The sequence below is a fragment of the Pundamilia nyererei genome, unplaced genomic scaffold, assembly GCF_000239375.1.
Source record: "Pundamilia nyererei isolate P.nyererei 1_Seehausen unplaced genomic scaffold, PunNye1.0 scaffold00112, whole genome shotgun sequence".
NCBI lineage: Eukaryota > Metazoa > Chordata > Actinopteri > Cichliformes > Cichlidae > Pundamilia > Pundamilia nyererei.
This window is the reverse complement of record NW_005187513.1, coordinates 1,781,649-1,800,345: the sequence shown is the minus strand read 5'-3', so window position 1 is coordinate 1,800,345 and position 18,697 is coordinate 1,781,649. Positions and strand designations below refer to the sequence as shown.

The following is an 18,697-nucleotide window of genomic DNA, read 5'->3' as shown; positions in this document are numbered from 1 at the left end:
TCAGCCATGCAGCGCCTCAGTTCACCACAGCAGAGTCGGTGTGTTGGGATGTAGTCGTAGCTTTAATATAGTTTATAGTGACGGAACAATTATTAACTAGTTTGTTAATATCCAATCAGATCCTAACACCCCCCCTCAAAAAAACCCAAAAACTGATTGTGTTTAATTTTTAATTCCAACTGATCCAAGTTTTGTTGCGGAGATTTGAGTTTTTCTTATTTAATCAAGAAAGTTCAGTGTTTAAAGTAATGACATTTCACAAGTTACCAAGGTCCCAAAATTGTCCATCAACATCGCCTACACACAATCTTGCTATTGCTGGGTTGGACCCTCTTTTACCTTCGTTACCTCCTTAATTCTTCATGGCAGAGATTCAACAAGGTGCTGGAAATGTTCCTCAGAGGTTTGGTTCATAATAACATGATAGCATCCCAAAGGTGCTCTCTTGGATTGAGATCTGATTGTGGAGGCCGTTGGAGTACAGTGAAGTTATTGTCATATTTAAAAGTTGCAGTTTGAGATCATTTAGGTTTCGTGACACACAAGCAGTTGTTTTTATAACATCAAAGCTTTCAGCAGAGACAGGATGGTGGTCATGAAGGGATGGACATGATCAGCAACAATACTGAGGTAGTCTGTGGTGTTTAAGTATGGTTGGTTGTTGTGAAGGGGCTCGAAGTGTGTGGAAAAAAACATAGCCTCCACCGCCAGAAGCACTCTGAAGCGTCGACACACAGGATGGGTCCATGCTTTCATGCTTCCTTCAAATTCTGACCCTGCCATCTGAATGTGGCAGCAGGAATTGAGACTGATCAGGCCAGGAAACATTATTCCAGTCTTCTGTTGTCCGATGTTGGGGTTTCCTCAGTTTCCTTTTGATAGCTAAGAGGAGCAGCACCAAGTGTGGTCTTCTGCTGTAGCCCATCTGCTCCAAGGTTTGATGTGCTGCCATTCTTCTCTGATGTCTGGCATCAACAAAGCATTTTCAGCCAGAGAGCTGCTGCTCACTGGATAGTTTCTCTTTTTCAGACGGTTCTTTGTAAATCCCAGAGATGCTTATGTGGGGAAAATTGGTGCCAAGCCCATCTGGCACCAAAACCACACCATATTTGAAATCATTTAAATCCGAGCTCTTCCCCATTCTGATGCTCAGTTTGAACATGTGATTGGATGATTAGAGATTTGCATTAACGCAAAGTTGAACAGGTGTAACTAATGAAGGGGCTGATGAGTACATGTTACACTGGTGAGAATATTAGCAAAAAAACTGAGTGAGAAACCTGGGACACTGCATGCTCGTACAGAAGCATCTCTGCTTTATCACCTGTTTTACTCTAAATAGAACTACATTTACAAAATAAAAATCTTACGTCTAATAGGACCAGAAACAAGTGAGTTCATATGACAAACTCATCAGTGGAGCTTTTTTTCATAGATCACTGTGACATCAGCTTTACTTTTGTCCTGTCTTTCTCCCCTCAGACCCAACATTCATGTTACGTGGCCGGCCCTCCCTGAGCCTGGTTCTGCCTGAAGTTTCTTCCTGTTAAAAGGAAGTTTTTCCTTCCCACTGTTGCCAAGTGCTTGCTCACTGTCCGATTGTTGGTATTTTCTCTATATTATCGTAAAGTCTTTCTCTTCCAGTCTAAAGCACCTTGAGGTCACTGTTGTTGTGGTTTGGCCCTATCCAGATAAAACTGAACTTTTCAGGGGATCATGTCCAACTTGAGAAACTGTGGCTTTGTTTTTGTGAAAACCCTGGAAACAGTCAGATTACTTTAGTTGAATGCTTTTATCTTTAATCTTCCCCCATTTAAAGCTTTAAGGATATAATTTAATGATAGGTGTTCAGTTAGCATTGTGCTGCGTATCACAGTACAGGTGATTTAGTTTCTTGTTCTGATCTCGTTTCCTTTCATCTCTAGTCTCTGCTGAAGCGTCAGGGGGAAATGGAGAATGGGACGGTCTGGTCCAACTCCTCTGAATCCTCCGATGACTCATCCAGTCCAGCACTGGCTCATCACGCTCAGAGACTGACGGCGTCCAACTTGCTGCAAACCACTCTCACCACTCAGCTGTCATTCACGCCACACAAGTCCAGTGCATCAACGCCCTCGCTCTCATCCAACCAAGAGGAGGATGAGACCGAAACCGGGGAGGTTTTTCCTCAGACGAATGGCCATCTCCAGGCTTCCTTCTCCCACGGCCTCGCCAGTGAGAGCAGCCCGGATTGTACCGCAACTGACAGAGTGTCTGTCCAATCAGAGGAGCTCTCTGAAACCTCGGCAGACCTGAGCTGCTCCTGCCCCGACATCTCTCTGCCTCCTGCGGCGTTTGTGCCTGCGGAGGTGAACGATGACGCGTCCGTGGACTCGTTAGCCCGGGCTGAACAGATTGAAGCACAGACAGACACTGAAGCAGCAGCAGAGGAACACAAGGTAGACCAAAGTCAACCACACCAGTCCGTCCAGGAGATGAAACATGGCGAGGACGCTCCAGCGGTGAGTTCAGGAATAAATTTAACACATTCGTCTATAAACAGTGACGTATTTAACTCCTCCGTGTGTTTCTCCTCAGCCTCCTTTCCCCACATCTGCGAGTTTTAACCAGGAAGTCGAAACTGCCCTTGAAAGCTTCGACTTTCTCAACTGCTCCGATCTTGATGAAGAAGAGGAAGAAGAACAAGAAGACAGAGGAGAGAAAGAAGAGGAGAGAGGAGAAAAGGAAGAGCAGGATAATAAATGTAAAGAGGACCAAAACAAAAAGGAAGAGGAGGAAATAAAGGAGGAAGAAAAGAATGCAGAGAACCTGTACTGTGGAGGAAGGTCAGTCAGTGTGGGGACAGAAATGTTTGTCGACCGTGTCCACAACTGTTAACCTCGGTTTCTTTATAACAGACTATAAAGCTCCACACCAGCAGGTAGGAGCTGGTGTGGAGCTTTACAGTTAAGTATAAATGCAACTTTAAAAACTAATCATTAACCAAACTCAGAGAAACATGGAGCATTTAGGAGCTGATGAAACCGGAGATGAGAGACCCAAAAAGAAGCAAAATGAGAGGGAAAATCTTTGAAGATTAACATCAGGAATCGTTCTTGTGTCTCCATTTCTTCCATTGTCTTGAACATGTTTAGATTTTGATCCTCAGAGGTCATCGTGGCAGTAATTCTAGTTTAATCATCAACAGTCAGGTCTCCTCAGTACACTACTACAGTGTTTCCAGGTATTTGGCAGACGGATATTTCCAGCCATAATCTGCTGTGCAAATGCTGTTTATTATATTTCTTACTGTGTTATGAAATATCACAGCTTTGTTAACAATACTGTAGATGTTTAAAGTTCCTGATATCTGTGACTCTGAACTAAAAGGCAGAAATGTGAAAGTTTTATTCTGACTCTGTTGCTCGTAATAATTTAATGTGGCCGCTAATGTATACACGTGTACACATACTGTATGTCAAAGATGGACGTGGCTTACCAGAGGGGGTGAGGGGCAACTCTCCCCTCCCCATCTATATGGCTCTCCCTTTCCTTCAGTAGTTTTTGAGCTGCTCAACATGGCAAACAACAATCAAATTAGAAACTGCTGTTAACTTTCAGCACTCACAATCCGTGGCAATAGGACTTTGGGAGGAGGATCCCATTCTTTTTAAAGATTTTATTACATCACTAAGCTATTTGAGAGTAAAAACTATCATTAAACAACTAAACAAAACAGAAATGCACCGTATTCAGAGTCTCAGGAGACTCAGAAAAATCCTAGAAATATTCCTGCTGTGTGTCAAACACACTGATATCAGATTTCCCTACAAGAGTGAGCTGTGCAGCTTCTTCTTTCTACCTGTTAGCAGCTACACACTGCTGTTGTGATATCCTGCAGTTATTCTACCTCTTTTCTTTTGTTTTTGATTTACTAGTGGTTGTGAAGCTGCTGCGACAGGCTGATATAGAGGAGCTTTAAAACTGCTGATCTCAGTAAATCCAAGTTTTCTTCTTGCTTGTGTGGATATTTGCAGACCTGGGCAAAAGTGGACTCTGGGCTTGACATAATCAAAGCAGACTGTTTTCCTAGGAGAATCTACTGTAGAGGAATATTTATTAAACTGACAGCATTTTGTGGTGTTGAAATTTGGGATTATTTCATATTTTTATCTTGTTTGTCCAGTTTCAAAGCACCAAGGTGGTGATGGCCAAAATAGAATTTCAAAAAGAAACCAAATGGCTGATGTCACAATGCCTGTGCATCTTTTTTATACAGTCTGTGTGTACACATATATTTATGTGAGCTTCTTTACGGTAAAATGTAACCGTGACGTTCTGTCTCAGAAACAGAAGTAACTCTAAATCGAGAGATCCAGGCTGAACGTGATACTGTGTCAGTGAACAGGTGCATTTATGTCAATGTCACAGCATTTTGTTTTGTCTCACTCAGCAGTGACGAGGAAGAGGAGGCTGATGGTCTTGAGATCCTTATGGAAGCTCCAGAAGGATTTAGGAACTCTGATGAAGATCGTTTCTCTGAATCACAGGTAAACAGACTATAATGTTCTTTAATGCTCTGCGATTGTTTTAGGTGTGGCGATGTGAGACGTTACATCTGTGATTGTAGCTCGTTAACGGCAGCATTACTATTTATTGCACAGTTTTCTTATAAAAATGCAGTGTTTTATAGTTGCTGTGGTCCATCCCACTTTAACTCTGGAGCTGTGTGTGTGTCATCTGTCATACCAGGTCTGTTTCTAGGTAGTGTGCACAATTTTGTTTGCACAGTGACAATAAAGGAATTTGACCTTGTAGAGTAAGAGTAGAATTTTGGGACATAATTATTCACACTGTGTGTTCAGCATAAAGCCTCAATCATACTTTCTATGTTTGTGAATCTGAGTTGAGTGACATAAATGTTATCATCTCACATGGGGTGTTGCATGTTTGCTTTTTGTGATCATATTGACGCGTCCATGGAGAATACACCACTAAAGAGAGGAGCCGAAAGAAGCGTATCAGAGTGCAGGGGGTGTAGCAATCCTTAACGTGTTTTAGTGCACACAGTTCATAATCTAAGAGGGTCGGTGCATATTCTAAATGCATGATGCATATATACATTCATGTTTTATGGTCACCATCTGATGTAGGTAAACTGAATCTATAAGGTGCTGCACCGTGCTGCCTTTACCAATGAAGAATTGTGTTTTATTTTTCAGGAGTCGAGCGTGGGTGACGTGCAGGATTTGGGTCATATAGAAATTTCTGAGGGTAAGGAAGAGGAGCACAGCGAGGGAGGCGAGGATGACGGTGAGGAGTCAGTCTGTAAACACAGGTGGTAGTTCTTCAAACTGCAGGTGTGAGGGGTTTAATTTTCCCTCTTTTTAATCTCACAGGAAAGGATCAGGAAGAGGGTTGTTCTAGTCCCAGCCAGGTGGACCTACCTGACTTCGAGTGAGACCACGGATCTACACTTAAACCATTTCTCCCACTCTGGTGCCATCTGTGTCCCTCTTACACTTCAGGATTGGAGGCCTTGAGGATGTTCCACTTACTGCTCAGACAAACAGGCTCCTCCCAATCACGGTGGAGTTTGTGCACATATTCGCCTTGTTCTCACCAGGAATGATAAACCTCGAGGTTTCTATACCTCAGTCGTGACTGTAAACACACACACATACACACACACACACACACACTTCCTCCTCTTCGTCCTCTGACAGTAATCATACTTTGAACGCAGACTTTATCATGTGCTCTGGGTTAAAGTGGGACCCCACTTAAGTTTACACTTTCATAAACTGCTCCTGTCATGTGAAAAAAAACATTTCAGGAACAGCTTAAAAAGCGGCCTTTTTTGTTTTTTTTAAGTGATCTAATCATTTTCAGGTGGTTTTATAATTTCAAGTTGATGTTTTTCAAGCTACAGAGACGCATACAATCAGCTACCAAGATGCATTATAGTGACTTCAGAAAAAAAAAGAAAAAAGAGAGAGTATTTGTGGATATGGAAGAACTACCGAGGTATTGATGTTCAGTGTTAACTCTCTGCACAGCCCGGAGCTCTTTCATTGCGAGACAGGGCTTCTTGAGCATGTGATGTTTGTCTGAAGACATGAAGTCATTTCCAAAGCAGCAATGTACCCTGAAAGTGAGAATTTTAGGCTTTCAGAGACAGTTAATGTTTAGAAACACACTCGGAGTGAATTTAAAGGTCAAAATCGTACCAGCGCCTAAGCTGTTATTAGAAATGAACACTTGAAGGATAGCAGAAGTGCGAAACTGTATTTAAACCTGCATGTGTAGCTGCCTCACACACACATACATACACACACACACCGCCAGCATGTCTGCATTACAAAGCTCAGCTGATCAGTTTAGGTGTGTAAGCTATGCTCCGCTCTGAGAAAGCCATCCGGTCTGTGACTGTGTCAAAAAAAAAAAAAGAAGCCGCCTCACGGGGGCGATATAGTCCGTCATGCTTTACATGTTTCTTTAACAGCCTCGTCATTCAGAAAGTGCCTCAAGCGACGTTTAGGTTTTAAATGCCACGACAGGAGAGATCAGGCAAAGAGAACAGTGTTTATTTTCTGAATTACTTTGAGTGTGCACAATAAGAGATATTTACTGTTTCATATAAAGAATTGTATATGTCTTGAAATGTCAAAATGTTTATGTTCAGAAATGTTTAAACTTTATAAAGGTTTCTTTAAAATTAACACGTGCTGCTGTGTTGAATGAATCAACTTTAGTCTCGCATGTCATCAGGAATGTGAAAGTATTTTATGTCCCCAAAATAACAGGAAAATGTACAGATGTCTGTTAGGGTGAGACTTGGTTACCTCTTAACTAGATACCGCTCAGTCATGGTTATATGAGCAGCCTCCCACCAAAGGCTTAAAGTGACCAAAGTGGGATTGTTTATGGATATTTATACTTCCTGTTGTTGCATTTTTACTTTTAAAATTGTTTCTTACTACAAACTAACCAGCTACTTTATAAGTACACCTGTTCAGCTGCTTAACACAAGTATCTAATCAGCCAGTCACATAGCAGCAACTCAAATGTATTTAGGCAGGTACACGTGAAGTTTAAACTGAGCATCAGAATGGAGAGAAAAGGTGATTTAAGTGATGTTGAACATGCTGGTCTACTGGGATTTTCCCACACAACCATCTCTAGAGTTTACAGAGAGTCGGTCAAAATATAGAAAATATCGAAAGGGTGAAAATTCCTTTTTGAACACCACACTGACCCTTAAAGCAGAAGATCTCACAGGCTCACCAAAACTGGATAGTAGAAGGTTGGAAAGACTTTGTCTGGTCTGACGAGTCAACAGTTCAGACTGTTGGTGGTATAAAAGGTGTGGGAGATGTGCTCTTGGCACACTTTGAGCCTTTAATACCCACTGACTGTCATTTAAACACTGCAGACTGACCGAGTATTATTGTTGACCATCTCCACATGACACATTTTTCTTACACTCAGGTTTTAATTTTATTGTAAATTTTTCCCTGTCTGCTCTCTTCAAACACAGTAACATTATTAACTGATACAGACGTCTCAAGGCAGAAACTCGATGCCCTCAGTGGTGATGAAAACAGCTCATTTGACAGAGGCTGGTTATGGTTACTAAAACAGTTGGGTTGTGTGAGGGTTAAGCTTGGCAAAAGTCTCAAATAAAGAGGTCAGTGTGTGTTTGTGTAATTCCTGTGAGCCAACAGCCTCAGCCTTTCTCAGCCTTCTGTTTGTGAGCTACGACCAATCAGAAGAGTGGAGGTAAAGTATAAAGAGGTAAAATGGGCGAGATGTCCACAAAGGTCCGGTAAAAGATAAATAAGGATTATTTTTAACTCTGAGTCATGCAAAGCTACTCTCCCAAAATTCAGGGACAAAAATCTGGAGCTTGGAAAAAAAAAAAGAACAGGTAGCAATAACCAGACGATGTATTCTTATCAGAAAATATCAAAGCTCACTGAGTCACTGTAAGAAATGTCGATATTTTATTTGTTGAAATGTTCAGCAGGATAAGTCAACAGAAAAAAAAACATCTGTTATAAAAATCAGCCTGTTAAATCTAACTACCTAACAACACTGCAACACACAAAATATAAAAATCAGTGCTTTAGGAATTTAAAACTTGTATTTCTTTGTGAGGCTGAAAACCACAGAAGCCTCAACAGGTCCATAAAGATGATCAACCCCCCCACACACACACAAACTGTAAAACCAATGAATCGTTTACCTAATAAACTCATGACTTTCAGTGCAATAAAGCATCAGCATTTAAACACGACTCTAAAATAAGAAAACTCCAGGATCTTTCAGTGTCGTCTCTTTTGTGCGATCTCTCTGAAAATAAAACAAAGATTAGTCAGACTCAAGGGGTTTGATACATATGCAGCATCGCTGTCAGGTTGATGTCAGTTTTAACGCTTCAGTTTGGTTTAATTAAATCTCTGATAATCTCATCTGATCACAGTAATAATCCCCGTTTGCGTTCAGTCTGCTTGGATTTTGCCTGATCGGCATAGATAAAGGGCCCTTTCATATAAACGGTGGCAGCTTTATCTGAAGATTGTATGTCTTCTTTTGACTGGGGGTCACCACAGCGGATCATCTACCTCCATCTTACCCTATTCCTAACACCAACCTTCCGCTTCACTAACTCAGAGCTGTCCCTGAGCTGATGAAGTCATTTCGAATCCCCTCCATCTCAGTCACGCCCAATGAAAATCTAAGCATCTTTACCTCATGTTCATCTGCCACCTCTAGCTTTGCATCCTGTGCTGTAAATAATAAACATAATGTCTCCAACAGATGTAATTCATAATGACATCAGTGTATAAATAATACTTTTTAATATCTGATTGCAAAGAACAGTCCTGTACTATGATACAGGCTTTGAGGCTGAGCAAGGGGTCTTTAGCCTTGAGGTCTTTACCCACTGAGGGAAAAAATAAACAACACGAAATTCAAAATTTTTCAGATCTGAACTTGTCATGTAACGTGTATACACACTGAAAGGGTTTTTACAAAAGGTTTGCCCTCAGAAAAACTAAATCTAAAGAGAATGAAGTCGACATGAAGCGATGATGAGCTGGTCCTGATGTTTTTAAGTACTGGCGCACATTTTGAGCTATGATTGCACTTGTTGCCAAATGCAGTGACCTGATTGGTCAGATCTATTAATTTTAAAAAAAATTAATCCTGTGAGAAACTCAGAATCGGATGAACCCAGAATCTCAGTTTCTTCCTTTTCTTATCTGAAAATTTTAGTTTTACAAAGATGTTTCAAGTCTTACTGGGGTATCACCATGGTAACTTATGCTGTTATATCTGTTAAGAGATCAACAAATATGAATCAACCTCCCAGTGACCAATCAGCTGTCTAAAAACAGCACCACCATCTCTGTGCAGATACAAAGAGGCTCTATGTGATGAGCATCAATGAGAAATATTAAGATCTTGGAGAATATGTTTAAACTTTTTACTTTTAAAGCAACTTTTTAAAAATATGCTCCTAAAACACAACACCTGAGCCTCGTTGACCTTTTATTCAGAAGGCAGGTAAATGAGCTGACTGCTGACATCAGGTAAAGAAAACCTATTCTGGGTATGTTGAACTTGCCTCAGGTGCATGTGAACATCTTTATTTCTCAGTTTCAGTAAAGGCGGGTGTGTCCTCACCTAAAAATTAAGGGGCTCCTCCACCGATGCCCCCAGCTGCACTAAAGCGTCGCTGAGTCCGGCCTTCAGCGCTGAGTAATTGGGCTGCTCGGAGTACTGCAGAGCCATCACTGCAGTCAGGTATGTTTGAAATGCTCCTGGAGCACAAAAAACAAAAAGATATCACCAAAGAAAATGCAGGAAAATGTGGTATATGATACAGAAGAAACACTGGAACTCACTGGAAACGCTCCTCCTCCCAAAGCACTGGCTCAGAAGTGCAGGAACATCCTCCATGTACCTACAGCCATGTGTTATTTGCATTTTGTTTCACACAGAAGGTTAAAATTACACAAAAATGACAGATTATCTCTCTCTTACCTCTGTTTCTCTGTGGCTATCTGCTGTGGTTGAGTGAGCTCGGTCCACGGCAGCAATCCAGTGTGCCAGTGCAGCATGCAGTAACCCAAAGACTGCAGGTCGCTGCGGCGAGATGGAGCTGAAAGAGTGTGATGACAAAAATCAGTAAACAAAAAAAGACCTCAGATTTACAAAAACATCTCCTTATTTTTCCACGGGTGAAATTTGTGCCTTTTAACTTCAAAATCTGTAAAAACAAAAAACAAAACAAAAACCACCTTCACATGTGAAAATAAAATCATACTAATGTGAAGCCATGGATGTTGCCAGGCAGAAAGAAAAAAGGAAAGCCACAGAGAAGGATGGATGTAGTGACGCAAATGGTTGGTGTGATGGAGGAGGATGGTAGATGATCCGCTGTGGCACGAGCAGCCGAAAGAAGGAGAAGCAGATGTGAAGCCAGTGTTTGGCCAGATGGAGCGTGGTCAGAGCGCTCTGGTTTACAGCAGCTTACACGATGAAGTATGATTTAGTGACACTGACAGACTACAGATGGCTCAGTGGACCACAGAGGCAACACACCTGCTCCTTTATGCGCGTCCAGGCTGATGAACTGGACGGTGCCCTCGTGTGGCGTTCGGCTGGCTTCACGGTACTCCACATGCTTTCCTCCTGGACCGTACCTGAAGGCATGGCAGTATCCTACAAGGTACACCTAGACACACACACAAACACACAGAAGCAGCCTGGTTACACACACTTCAGGACAGAGTAGTGCAGTTTGAAGCTCAGAGCACGTCTTACCTGTGACCTCTGTCCTTGTTTTATGTACACGTTCTCGGCACTGATATCCGCATGAACGTATTCGTTTGAATGGATGTAGTGCAGCACGTCTAACTGCAAGGGAAAAGAAAAGTTAGTCTCTTAACTCTTTATCGCCCAGGCCTAATGGATTTATTTTGTAATTCTGGCTCTAAAATTAAAATAATAACTCATCTTTCCAAAACCATTAGAATTTTGTCTCTAGTGCTTGTGAAATGAGAACAACGATGGGCACACAAACAGGTCAGCACAAAGAAAAGTAATCACTGTGCTTTCCAGTTCTTCTCAGACACACAACTCCAGAAGCCCCACCCACTTGCTGTCCAAGCCTTCCATTTGTGAAGGTCAGCCAATCAGAAACCAGCTGGCTTAAAGAAGTGGGTCTCAGGAGTGGAGCAGGAGCTCGTTTTTTGTGGGGTTTTTTGTTTTGTTTTTTTACTTCAGAGGTGACGCTCAGCTATTGATTAAAATGACCAAGTGGGATTATTTATGACCTCATATTTTACACAGATTTTTTTTAATGGCTCTGTATGTTTATCATTCGTATACTGTTTCCTTCATCTACCTCACACAATGTGAAAGCTCTTCATCGTTACTTTGTGCATGCAGTTTCTGCAGTTTTAAATGTCACTGCTCTACCTCTGTTAGTGCAAAACATCACAGTTTAGTGAACAGAAGTGGAAAATTGGTTCTGCCGGAGGTTTCTTCCTGTTTAAAGGGAGTTTTTCCTTCTCACTGTTGCCAAAGTGCTTGCTCATAGGGAGTCAAATGATTGTTGGGGGTTTCTCTGTATGTATGATTGTAAGTTCTACTTTACAATATAAAGCGCCTTGAGGTGACCGTTGTTGTGATTTGGTGCTGTATAAATAAAATAAAATTGAACTGAACAGAATAGAAGGTTAAAGGAGGAGGAGCTAAAGCAGCTCGTTTCAGACTGTGTCTACACAAAAGTCCAGTAAGAGATAAATAAGCATTATTAAGAAGAGGAAAAAGTACAAAAGGTCCACTTTTAGAGTATTTGTGTGACTAGACAATTTGAAAACACCAACTATTCTATAGGCCAGCTGAAGAACAACTTCCTCAGACAGAGGCTGATTTTCTTTCTCGATGATGGACTGGAGCGACTCGCCAATGCTGGGAAAAATTAGAAACCTACAGAAACGAAAATAAAATGAAATTAATGTAAACAGATTTACAGGTCAAAGTATAATGCTTTCATATGTTTTGTATGTGCAAGTAAAGCTCACACCTGTACGAGTCTGTATGGAGACCAAAGCCAACGCAGGAAGGAATTCCCAGGAAATCCAGCTTGTTTTGCTTGACCCACTTTTCCACTACAGAGAAAACAAGTTTTAGTAGGAAAATCATCACACAGGCAGAAAACACTGTGTATATGTACAGATGCATTGCCTTCAGAGTCTGAAAAGTCAGTTCAGAAAAGTTTTCAATCTACATTCTTTCTCACAGCCAGCAGAGGGCGACTCTTCTCGCTATAAAACAAACATCTATGAGAAAATGACCCTTATCATTGAATACACCTCCCTGAAGAGTTCATCACTAAATCAACAGCTTAAAAGCTTTGAATATCATGATGGTCAATCTGTAATTCACGGCCCCTGTTAGAGATTGCGGCCCTCGCCGTCTGGTTTAATAAAACTGAGAATGTGATGACAGAAATCGTCAAATCAAGGTTTTAAAACAGGAGTCCACAAGCCAAAGGGTGAAGTTGCTGTGCTGTGATGAGGGTTAAAGACACAACAATGCTCCTCTGATGCCTATCAAGTCAAACAGATGTATTACAGCTTCATGCCTCAGCTGTTAGCGTTTCTTTCTGACTCATTTGTCACCTTTGAGAGTTTAGTTTTGAGTCACCTGGTAATTTAAATCCTTTGTGTCAAAGTGAATGTCCTGTGCACAGACAAAACATCCTAACCCTCCATAGGTGATAGAAACAGTCACAGAAACTTATCCTCTGTCTTTATTGAAATCAGAATAAAGTCAGCTTTGGGAACTAATTCTGGTAATTATGGGCTTCTAAACGTGACAGAAAAGCACAATAAATCCTCACCGGACGCCGGTTTAGCAGCTCTCTGCAGGAAGTTCTGTTCATTGAAGATTCTTCCATCTTTAGCTCCCTAAAAGTGAAAAATAAAATATAACTTTGATGTTTTTTTGGCACAGGGAAATTCAGGAGCAGAAGAAGCATTACAACAAAGTAGAGAGCAATTCAACGGATTATTGGGAAATAAACTGAAAAGCAGACACATTTATCTACTGTTTGTACTCACCAGTTTGAGGGTGTGATTCAACTCCTTTGAGCTTGGCCGAGAAACTGAAGAGAGAAAAACCGCTTTATTCATCTGTGATCATAAAATTTTCTATTAATATTTATCTTTTCTAAGTCAATAAATAGTCAACTGGTTTATCCTGCTGGAGTGCAATGCAGTGTTGACCAGCTACACTGGATTAGTCCTCTCTTTGCTTTAATAAAGTTTACTGGACTCAAACAGATAGAATATAGACTTGACTGATTGCATTAAATGTGGGCTGCAGTTATTATGTTTCCCTATTTGTGGTATGCTGTAGTTTATAGTACATCCAGTATCACTTTAAAAGGTTAAAAACCTTGATGAGGGGCATGATTTTTGTAAACCACTCCAGCTTCTGACCAGTCATGCATGATCCAGCTTTGGTTGTACTCTGATAAAAAACATCTGCATGTAGAGAATTTGCTGAAATGCAATCTCAAATCCATGGACTATCATCTGCCAGCGATGTTGGGTTACTTAACGTAATCCCTGGTTCTTTGATAAACGTGTGAGGGGTTTCACTATGGGAATACAGACCACTCGAGCTGTGCTCAGAGCCGATCAGCCCTTCCCTGCTCATCATCGGTTCCTTCCCATGAGAAACCACACCGAGCTCCTTCAGCACACCCAGGCTGATTTGGATGCCAGAACATCACCGAACACGCTGCACTGAGTGAGTCCTTTTAAAGACGTGTGCTTATAGTTACACTCTGGGGACAGCGACCATATTCCTTCTCAGTGACAATAACAGCTGGTCGATGCATCACAGAAACTTCTGCTGCAACAACTCAACTAGACTTCCCTCAAACACGTTTTCTGCCAGCTGTTCATATTGAGTTTGCTCAGTGGGACACAGGATGTCAGCGATCACCACGACTACTTCACGTGAGTCAAACTCTTCAATTGTACATTTGTCTTTGTTTTCATGTGTTCCCCTTATGTCTTGTGACCAGTCCTACCTTCGTAGAGCAGCTCGGTTGCGCTCTGACTGAGCTGCCTGATCAGCTTCCACTTCTTGCCGGTCGTGTCGGTCACCTCCTCACCTTCAGGCAGCGGTTCCACAGAGGATGCATGCTTTGTCTTCCTGCCTTTATTTTTTCCAGTTGCTGCAAATTAATGAAAACACTTCAAATTAATTAGTGCAGGAATACCCCCCCCCCCACACACACACACACAAAATTACACACCTAAAGTATGCTGTGCTGTGATCGACTCAACAAAATCTTTTTGTACAAAGAATTTGTAAAAAATTTCTGCACACTAGAAGAAATGGAAGAAAGAAAGACGACTATTTATTTTTACTGATTTTAATTTAACAAGTTTAATTTATTGATAAATTTATTTTACTAAGCTGAAACTAATCCACGCTGGGAAGCTTTGGATTTAGTTTTTATTATTACTATTTGCCTCTCATGTATCAGAAGCTTTATGTGAATTCTGTTTATAACAGTGATTCCTAAAGTGTGGGCTGCAAAGGTACTGCAGGTGGGCCACAGAAACACAAATTCAGTTTGAAATTACTCACAAGTATGTACGCTCAGAAAGCATTTAAATATTTATATAAAAAGTTAATTAAATCCATTAAGAGGAGGTGGTTAGTTTGTGGCTTTACTCCTTAGTCTTAACTAGATGTAATGTTCTTGTATTGAAGTTTGTGTCCGAGTGGCAGGTTTCTCACACGTTCTCCTTAAAAGCTTTCCACATGACTGATGAGCATTAGGAATTTTTGATTGGATTTAAGATTGGGGGGCCCCCATGAGATTTTCTTGTATATAAGTGAACCATAGCACTTCTGTAAAAGAAGTGGTTAAATTTAAAGGTAACTCTGAAAAGCCTAAGGGGGAAAAATGTAATTAAATTATTAATTGAATAGATATTCTAAGAGAAATGAATGATTACTCTTGTTACAGCAATAAAACTGCAGTAAATGTGGTGATTGTAACGACACCAGAACAATAATAAAGCTCCCGATCATTAAACATTTTGTGATCTTTATACAAACCTATCAGTGTACTTAACAATGTGTGTAACATGCTCCTGTTACATCATTCAATGTGTAGCTCACCTTTTGCAGGAGACTTAGAGTTTGGTGAGGAAACAGGCGAAGCTCCATCTACGGCTGATCTCCCCTCTATCCAGCCTGTTTTTGCAGACAGCTTCTTTTCTTCTTCTTCTTCCTGCTTTTTCAAAGGACTGCAGAGCTTCCCTTTCCTTTGCACTACGCAGCAACAGTTAACAAAGCAAAGAGGAACGGTAATGGAGATTTCATAAAAGAACTGCAGGAACGGGCAGATAAATCAGTGCTTCTGCTCACCGGATCGAGGAGATTTTGCAACAGGAGACTCTACGATTGGCTGCGCCCCAGTGTCGAGTTTAAAGGTGACCGTGTTCTTCTTTGGTGGAGATTCCTGCAACCCAGCGTCATTATCTGTGGAAGCAAAGTACTTTTGGTTCAGGGCTTCAACTGATTGTGATTGAGTATGACTAATTTGACTAGTTTGTCCAGACAAAGCAGTCTGGACAAACATAAAAAATATAAGCTACAAGGTTATGCATCCAAATAAGCATAATAACATATACTTAGAAGTAATAAATAACTGGGGGACAAATATAATTACAAACACGAACAAAATAAGTGGAGTAATCTATAGGCACAGTGAGTAAAGAGTTAAAGTAATCAATAAAAAAAACTTTGGGGGGAAAAAAAGGAATAAAGCTTCCTTTGACTGTGAGAAATGACATCACATCTTTGAAGCCACAAGGAACCGGATCAGGGTTTAGCTGACGCTGATAACAGAAATGTAAAAGAAAGACTTTTTTTGTTGCACAGAGGTATAGGGAACAAGTGAACCCCCAAAACATCAATGAAGGGTTCGTATTTATCTGCGTCACTAAAACATCAGACATGGGGAGCCGGTTTAGCTCACTGGGGTGAGCAGGCAACCACATGGTGTATAGCTAAGAGCGGCCGGCCAATATTTGAATCCGAAATTACTTGCCGCATGTCTTCTTCTCTCTCTCTCCCTCCGCTTTCCTGTCACTCCTCACTGTTCCTATTCAATAAAGCCATAAAAGACCAAAAAAAAAAAAAAAAAAAAAAACCCAACAGATTTTCAAAATCTTAAAAAAAAAAACCCCTCAACAACATACAAAACAGACATTCATGAAGTCATCGATCCAGAACTCAAGTATTTTACAGCATGAATAAAACACATGGCTTAGATCATAAGCCACATGTAAGCCACAGTACTTTAATGTATACTAAGGACAGCTTTCTCGCACCATTGATCTACCAGCCCGATTCCAAACTCCAGGGCCATCCATCAGCCAAGTGATTTTTAATTCACTCTAAAGGCCAGAAGAGCCTCCCATGGCCTTTCAGTGTAATGTAATGTACTCACATTTACAAAGCACTTTAACTATAAGTTTGTTCTATACACTTCGAGGTCTTCAGACCCACCAGTGCACGAACTCCACAAAGAAAGGCCCCAGCTGGAATCACAGTGAAGCTACAAAAGGTGGAGTTTTTTAGAACTAAACACTTCAGGGAGCTGAACCCTTTGGTTTGACATCCCTGCTCCAGCTGAATTTACTCATGCTGTTTTCATACCTCATTATAACTGACATCTTAACAGGATAACCTGTATGATCTCCTTTACCTTCTTTGTCCAGGCAAAGGGTTTTGCGAGTCCTTCGCAGTGCAGGACGTGGTGTTAACGAACTTAAAGTGTCAAATCCCTGGGCTGGACACAGAGAGAGATTGTTACATTGTTAAAGCTAAATTACTTGGTATTTTAAGTATTTATTTGATGACATACTGCCACCTGTATTCACCTGTACTGAGTTCACAGCTCGTGCTTGGAGTGGGGCTTGGATTAACTACAGATGTTGCTGCTGCATTTCTCAGAGGTGAGGAGAAACTTGAGTTCACAGATTCAGATTGAAATGGACTTTCAGGACCGGGAAGTTTCTCCCCACATGAAGGACAGAATCTGAATTCAGGCTGTAACTTTGTCCCACACTGGGGGCAGAAATGGAAAGGCATTCTGCAAGAGTGAGGATAAAACATGATTATACATCAATCATCTGCTCCAGCCACGTCGTGTATCTGTCCGAGGTTTATCGTGTGGATCAGGAAACTACACACAAACAATCTGACAGTTGTTGGCTGGTAACTCTGTTAGAAATGAATTCGTAGTACAGTTTTTAGCCACATCAGTCTTCACAAAAGCTTTGCAAGTGTCACAAAAAAGTTTTCAGAAAATAAAGTCAAGTTCATAATTCTACTCCCAAAGTAAACATGAGTTTACTGAGAGGATTCTGGATATTTCTTTTTATCAGTGCAGAGGTAATATTATATAAACCAGGCTATGAATGTTAATATATCCCTCTGCAAAAATGGACAGCTTTAGTGAGTGCAAAGACTACATGAGATTTTAAGCTTTAAGTATGGGGAAAAACAAAACAAAACAAACATCCATCCACTTTCTTAATGGTAGGTTTTTCAGCATTGTACCCTCTGCAGCATTTTATCAGCAGGTGTCCTGAGATTATTCATTCTTCTCTCTCCAGCATCGCCTCCACCTTCACTCCTCCCTCCCTACAGAGCTCAATGTTGTCTGCAAACATAGTTCTGTCTATCACCACTGCAAACAAGAAGAGGCTCAGAGCCAATCCTTGAAGTAATCTAACTCCCACCTTGAAACCATCTGTTACTTCTACTCCTGACTGACTTCCTTCATGGAGCGCCACAGTTGGCACCCTATCATATCTGTAGATCCACAAAGAATCTCGCTCTGATCTTCACTATGCACCTCCACCAACACTCTGGCTCATGGATGGAGCCAGCATATTACTGATTACTTGCCTGGTTAAAAAAAAACCCTTGTGGTGGTGACCCACTATATCACCTGGGGGTACAAACTGGTGTTACATGAAAGAATAGCTTGGCCCCATTTCAACTTCAGTTATCTCACCATACAGTATAGAGATGGTTTGGACATAAAGTCATAGTAGTTGTCTCCTCACACTCTGTTGACAGCTTTAGTTAATTTTGGAAGATTTAAAACTCATAAAAAGTAATTTACAAACAGTACCTAAAAGATTATTTATTGAAAATTCTAGACACATTTTTTTAAGACAACAATTAATTTAGAGGTAAAGATCCCAATTTAGAGAGCATCTTTTATACTTTAATCATATAAACGCTGTTAAAATTATAGATACTCTTTAACCGTAACCAAAGCTTCAAATAATGAGGTACGATCACATTCAAGAAATCCCTCTCAGAAAAAATAAAAACTCGAGATTTAGACTGTGCTAAATGTTGAGTTTCTGACCTTTTTTTTTTACACTGTTGACTTTTTATGGAAGACATGGTCTTTATCAAACAGTCAGCTCATGTACATGTAGCAACACTTATGTTTGGGAGAAGCACCAAAACAAAGTTAAAATGAGAAATTAAATATCTCATTTCAGACAGAAGATAAATAAACCAAGATGGCGCCGCGGATGGTCGCCCTGGTGCTTCAGTGCGTTACTTTTGTTTTGTTTTT

The 18,697-nt window shown here is 40.8% G+C and overlaps 1 protein-coding gene and 1 long non-coding RNA gene across 3 annotated transcripts in view; one reads left to right on the top strand and one right to left on the bottom strand.

Moving 5' to 3' along the window:
* Positions 1-2,753: 2,753 nt before the first annotated feature.
* Positions 2,754-6,428, top strand: LOC102207329 (uncharacterized). The gene is made up of 4 exons (XR_311965.2): positions 2,754-2,825; positions 4,433-4,529; positions 5,202-5,292; positions 5,379-6,428. It is a non-coding gene; the product is annotated as an uncharacterized LOC102207329 (long non-coding RNA).
* A 1,534-nt stretch (positions 6,429-7,962) lies between these two features.
* The window catches only part of vrk3 (VRK serine/threonine kinase 3), a 17,232-nt gene continuing 6,497 nt past the window's right edge, over positions 7,963-18,697 (bottom strand). For both annotated transcript variants that reach the window (XM_005741658.1, XM_005741659.1), the window contains exons 2-16: positions 16,977-17,188; positions 16,802-16,885; positions 15,457-15,570; positions 15,208-15,360; positions 14,102-14,248; positions 13,122-13,165; positions 12,902-12,968; positions 12,083-12,167; positions 11,883-11,985; positions 10,816-10,908; positions 10,594-10,726; positions 10,033-10,150; positions 9,894-9,952; positions 9,673-9,809; positions 7,963-8,334 (exon numbers count right to left, since the gene is read on the bottom strand). In XM_005741658.1, the coding sequence (XP_005741715.1) occupies positions 9,673-9,809; positions 9,894-9,952; positions 10,033-10,150; positions 10,594-10,726; positions 10,816-10,908; positions 11,883-11,985; positions 12,083-12,167; positions 12,902-12,968; positions 13,122-13,165; positions 14,102-14,248; positions 15,208-15,360; positions 15,457-15,570; positions 16,802-16,885; positions 16,977-17,187 (1,548 nt within the window). In that variant the 5' untranslated portion in view covers position 17,188 and the 3' untranslated portion in view covers positions 7,963-8,334. The remainder of the gene's footprint in view (positions 8,335-9,672; positions 9,810-9,893; positions 9,953-10,032; positions 10,151-10,593; positions 10,727-10,815; positions 10,909-11,882; positions 11,986-12,082; positions 12,168-12,901; positions 12,969-13,121; positions 13,166-14,101; positions 14,249-15,207; positions 15,361-15,456; positions 15,571-16,801; positions 16,886-16,976; positions 17,189-18,697) is intronic.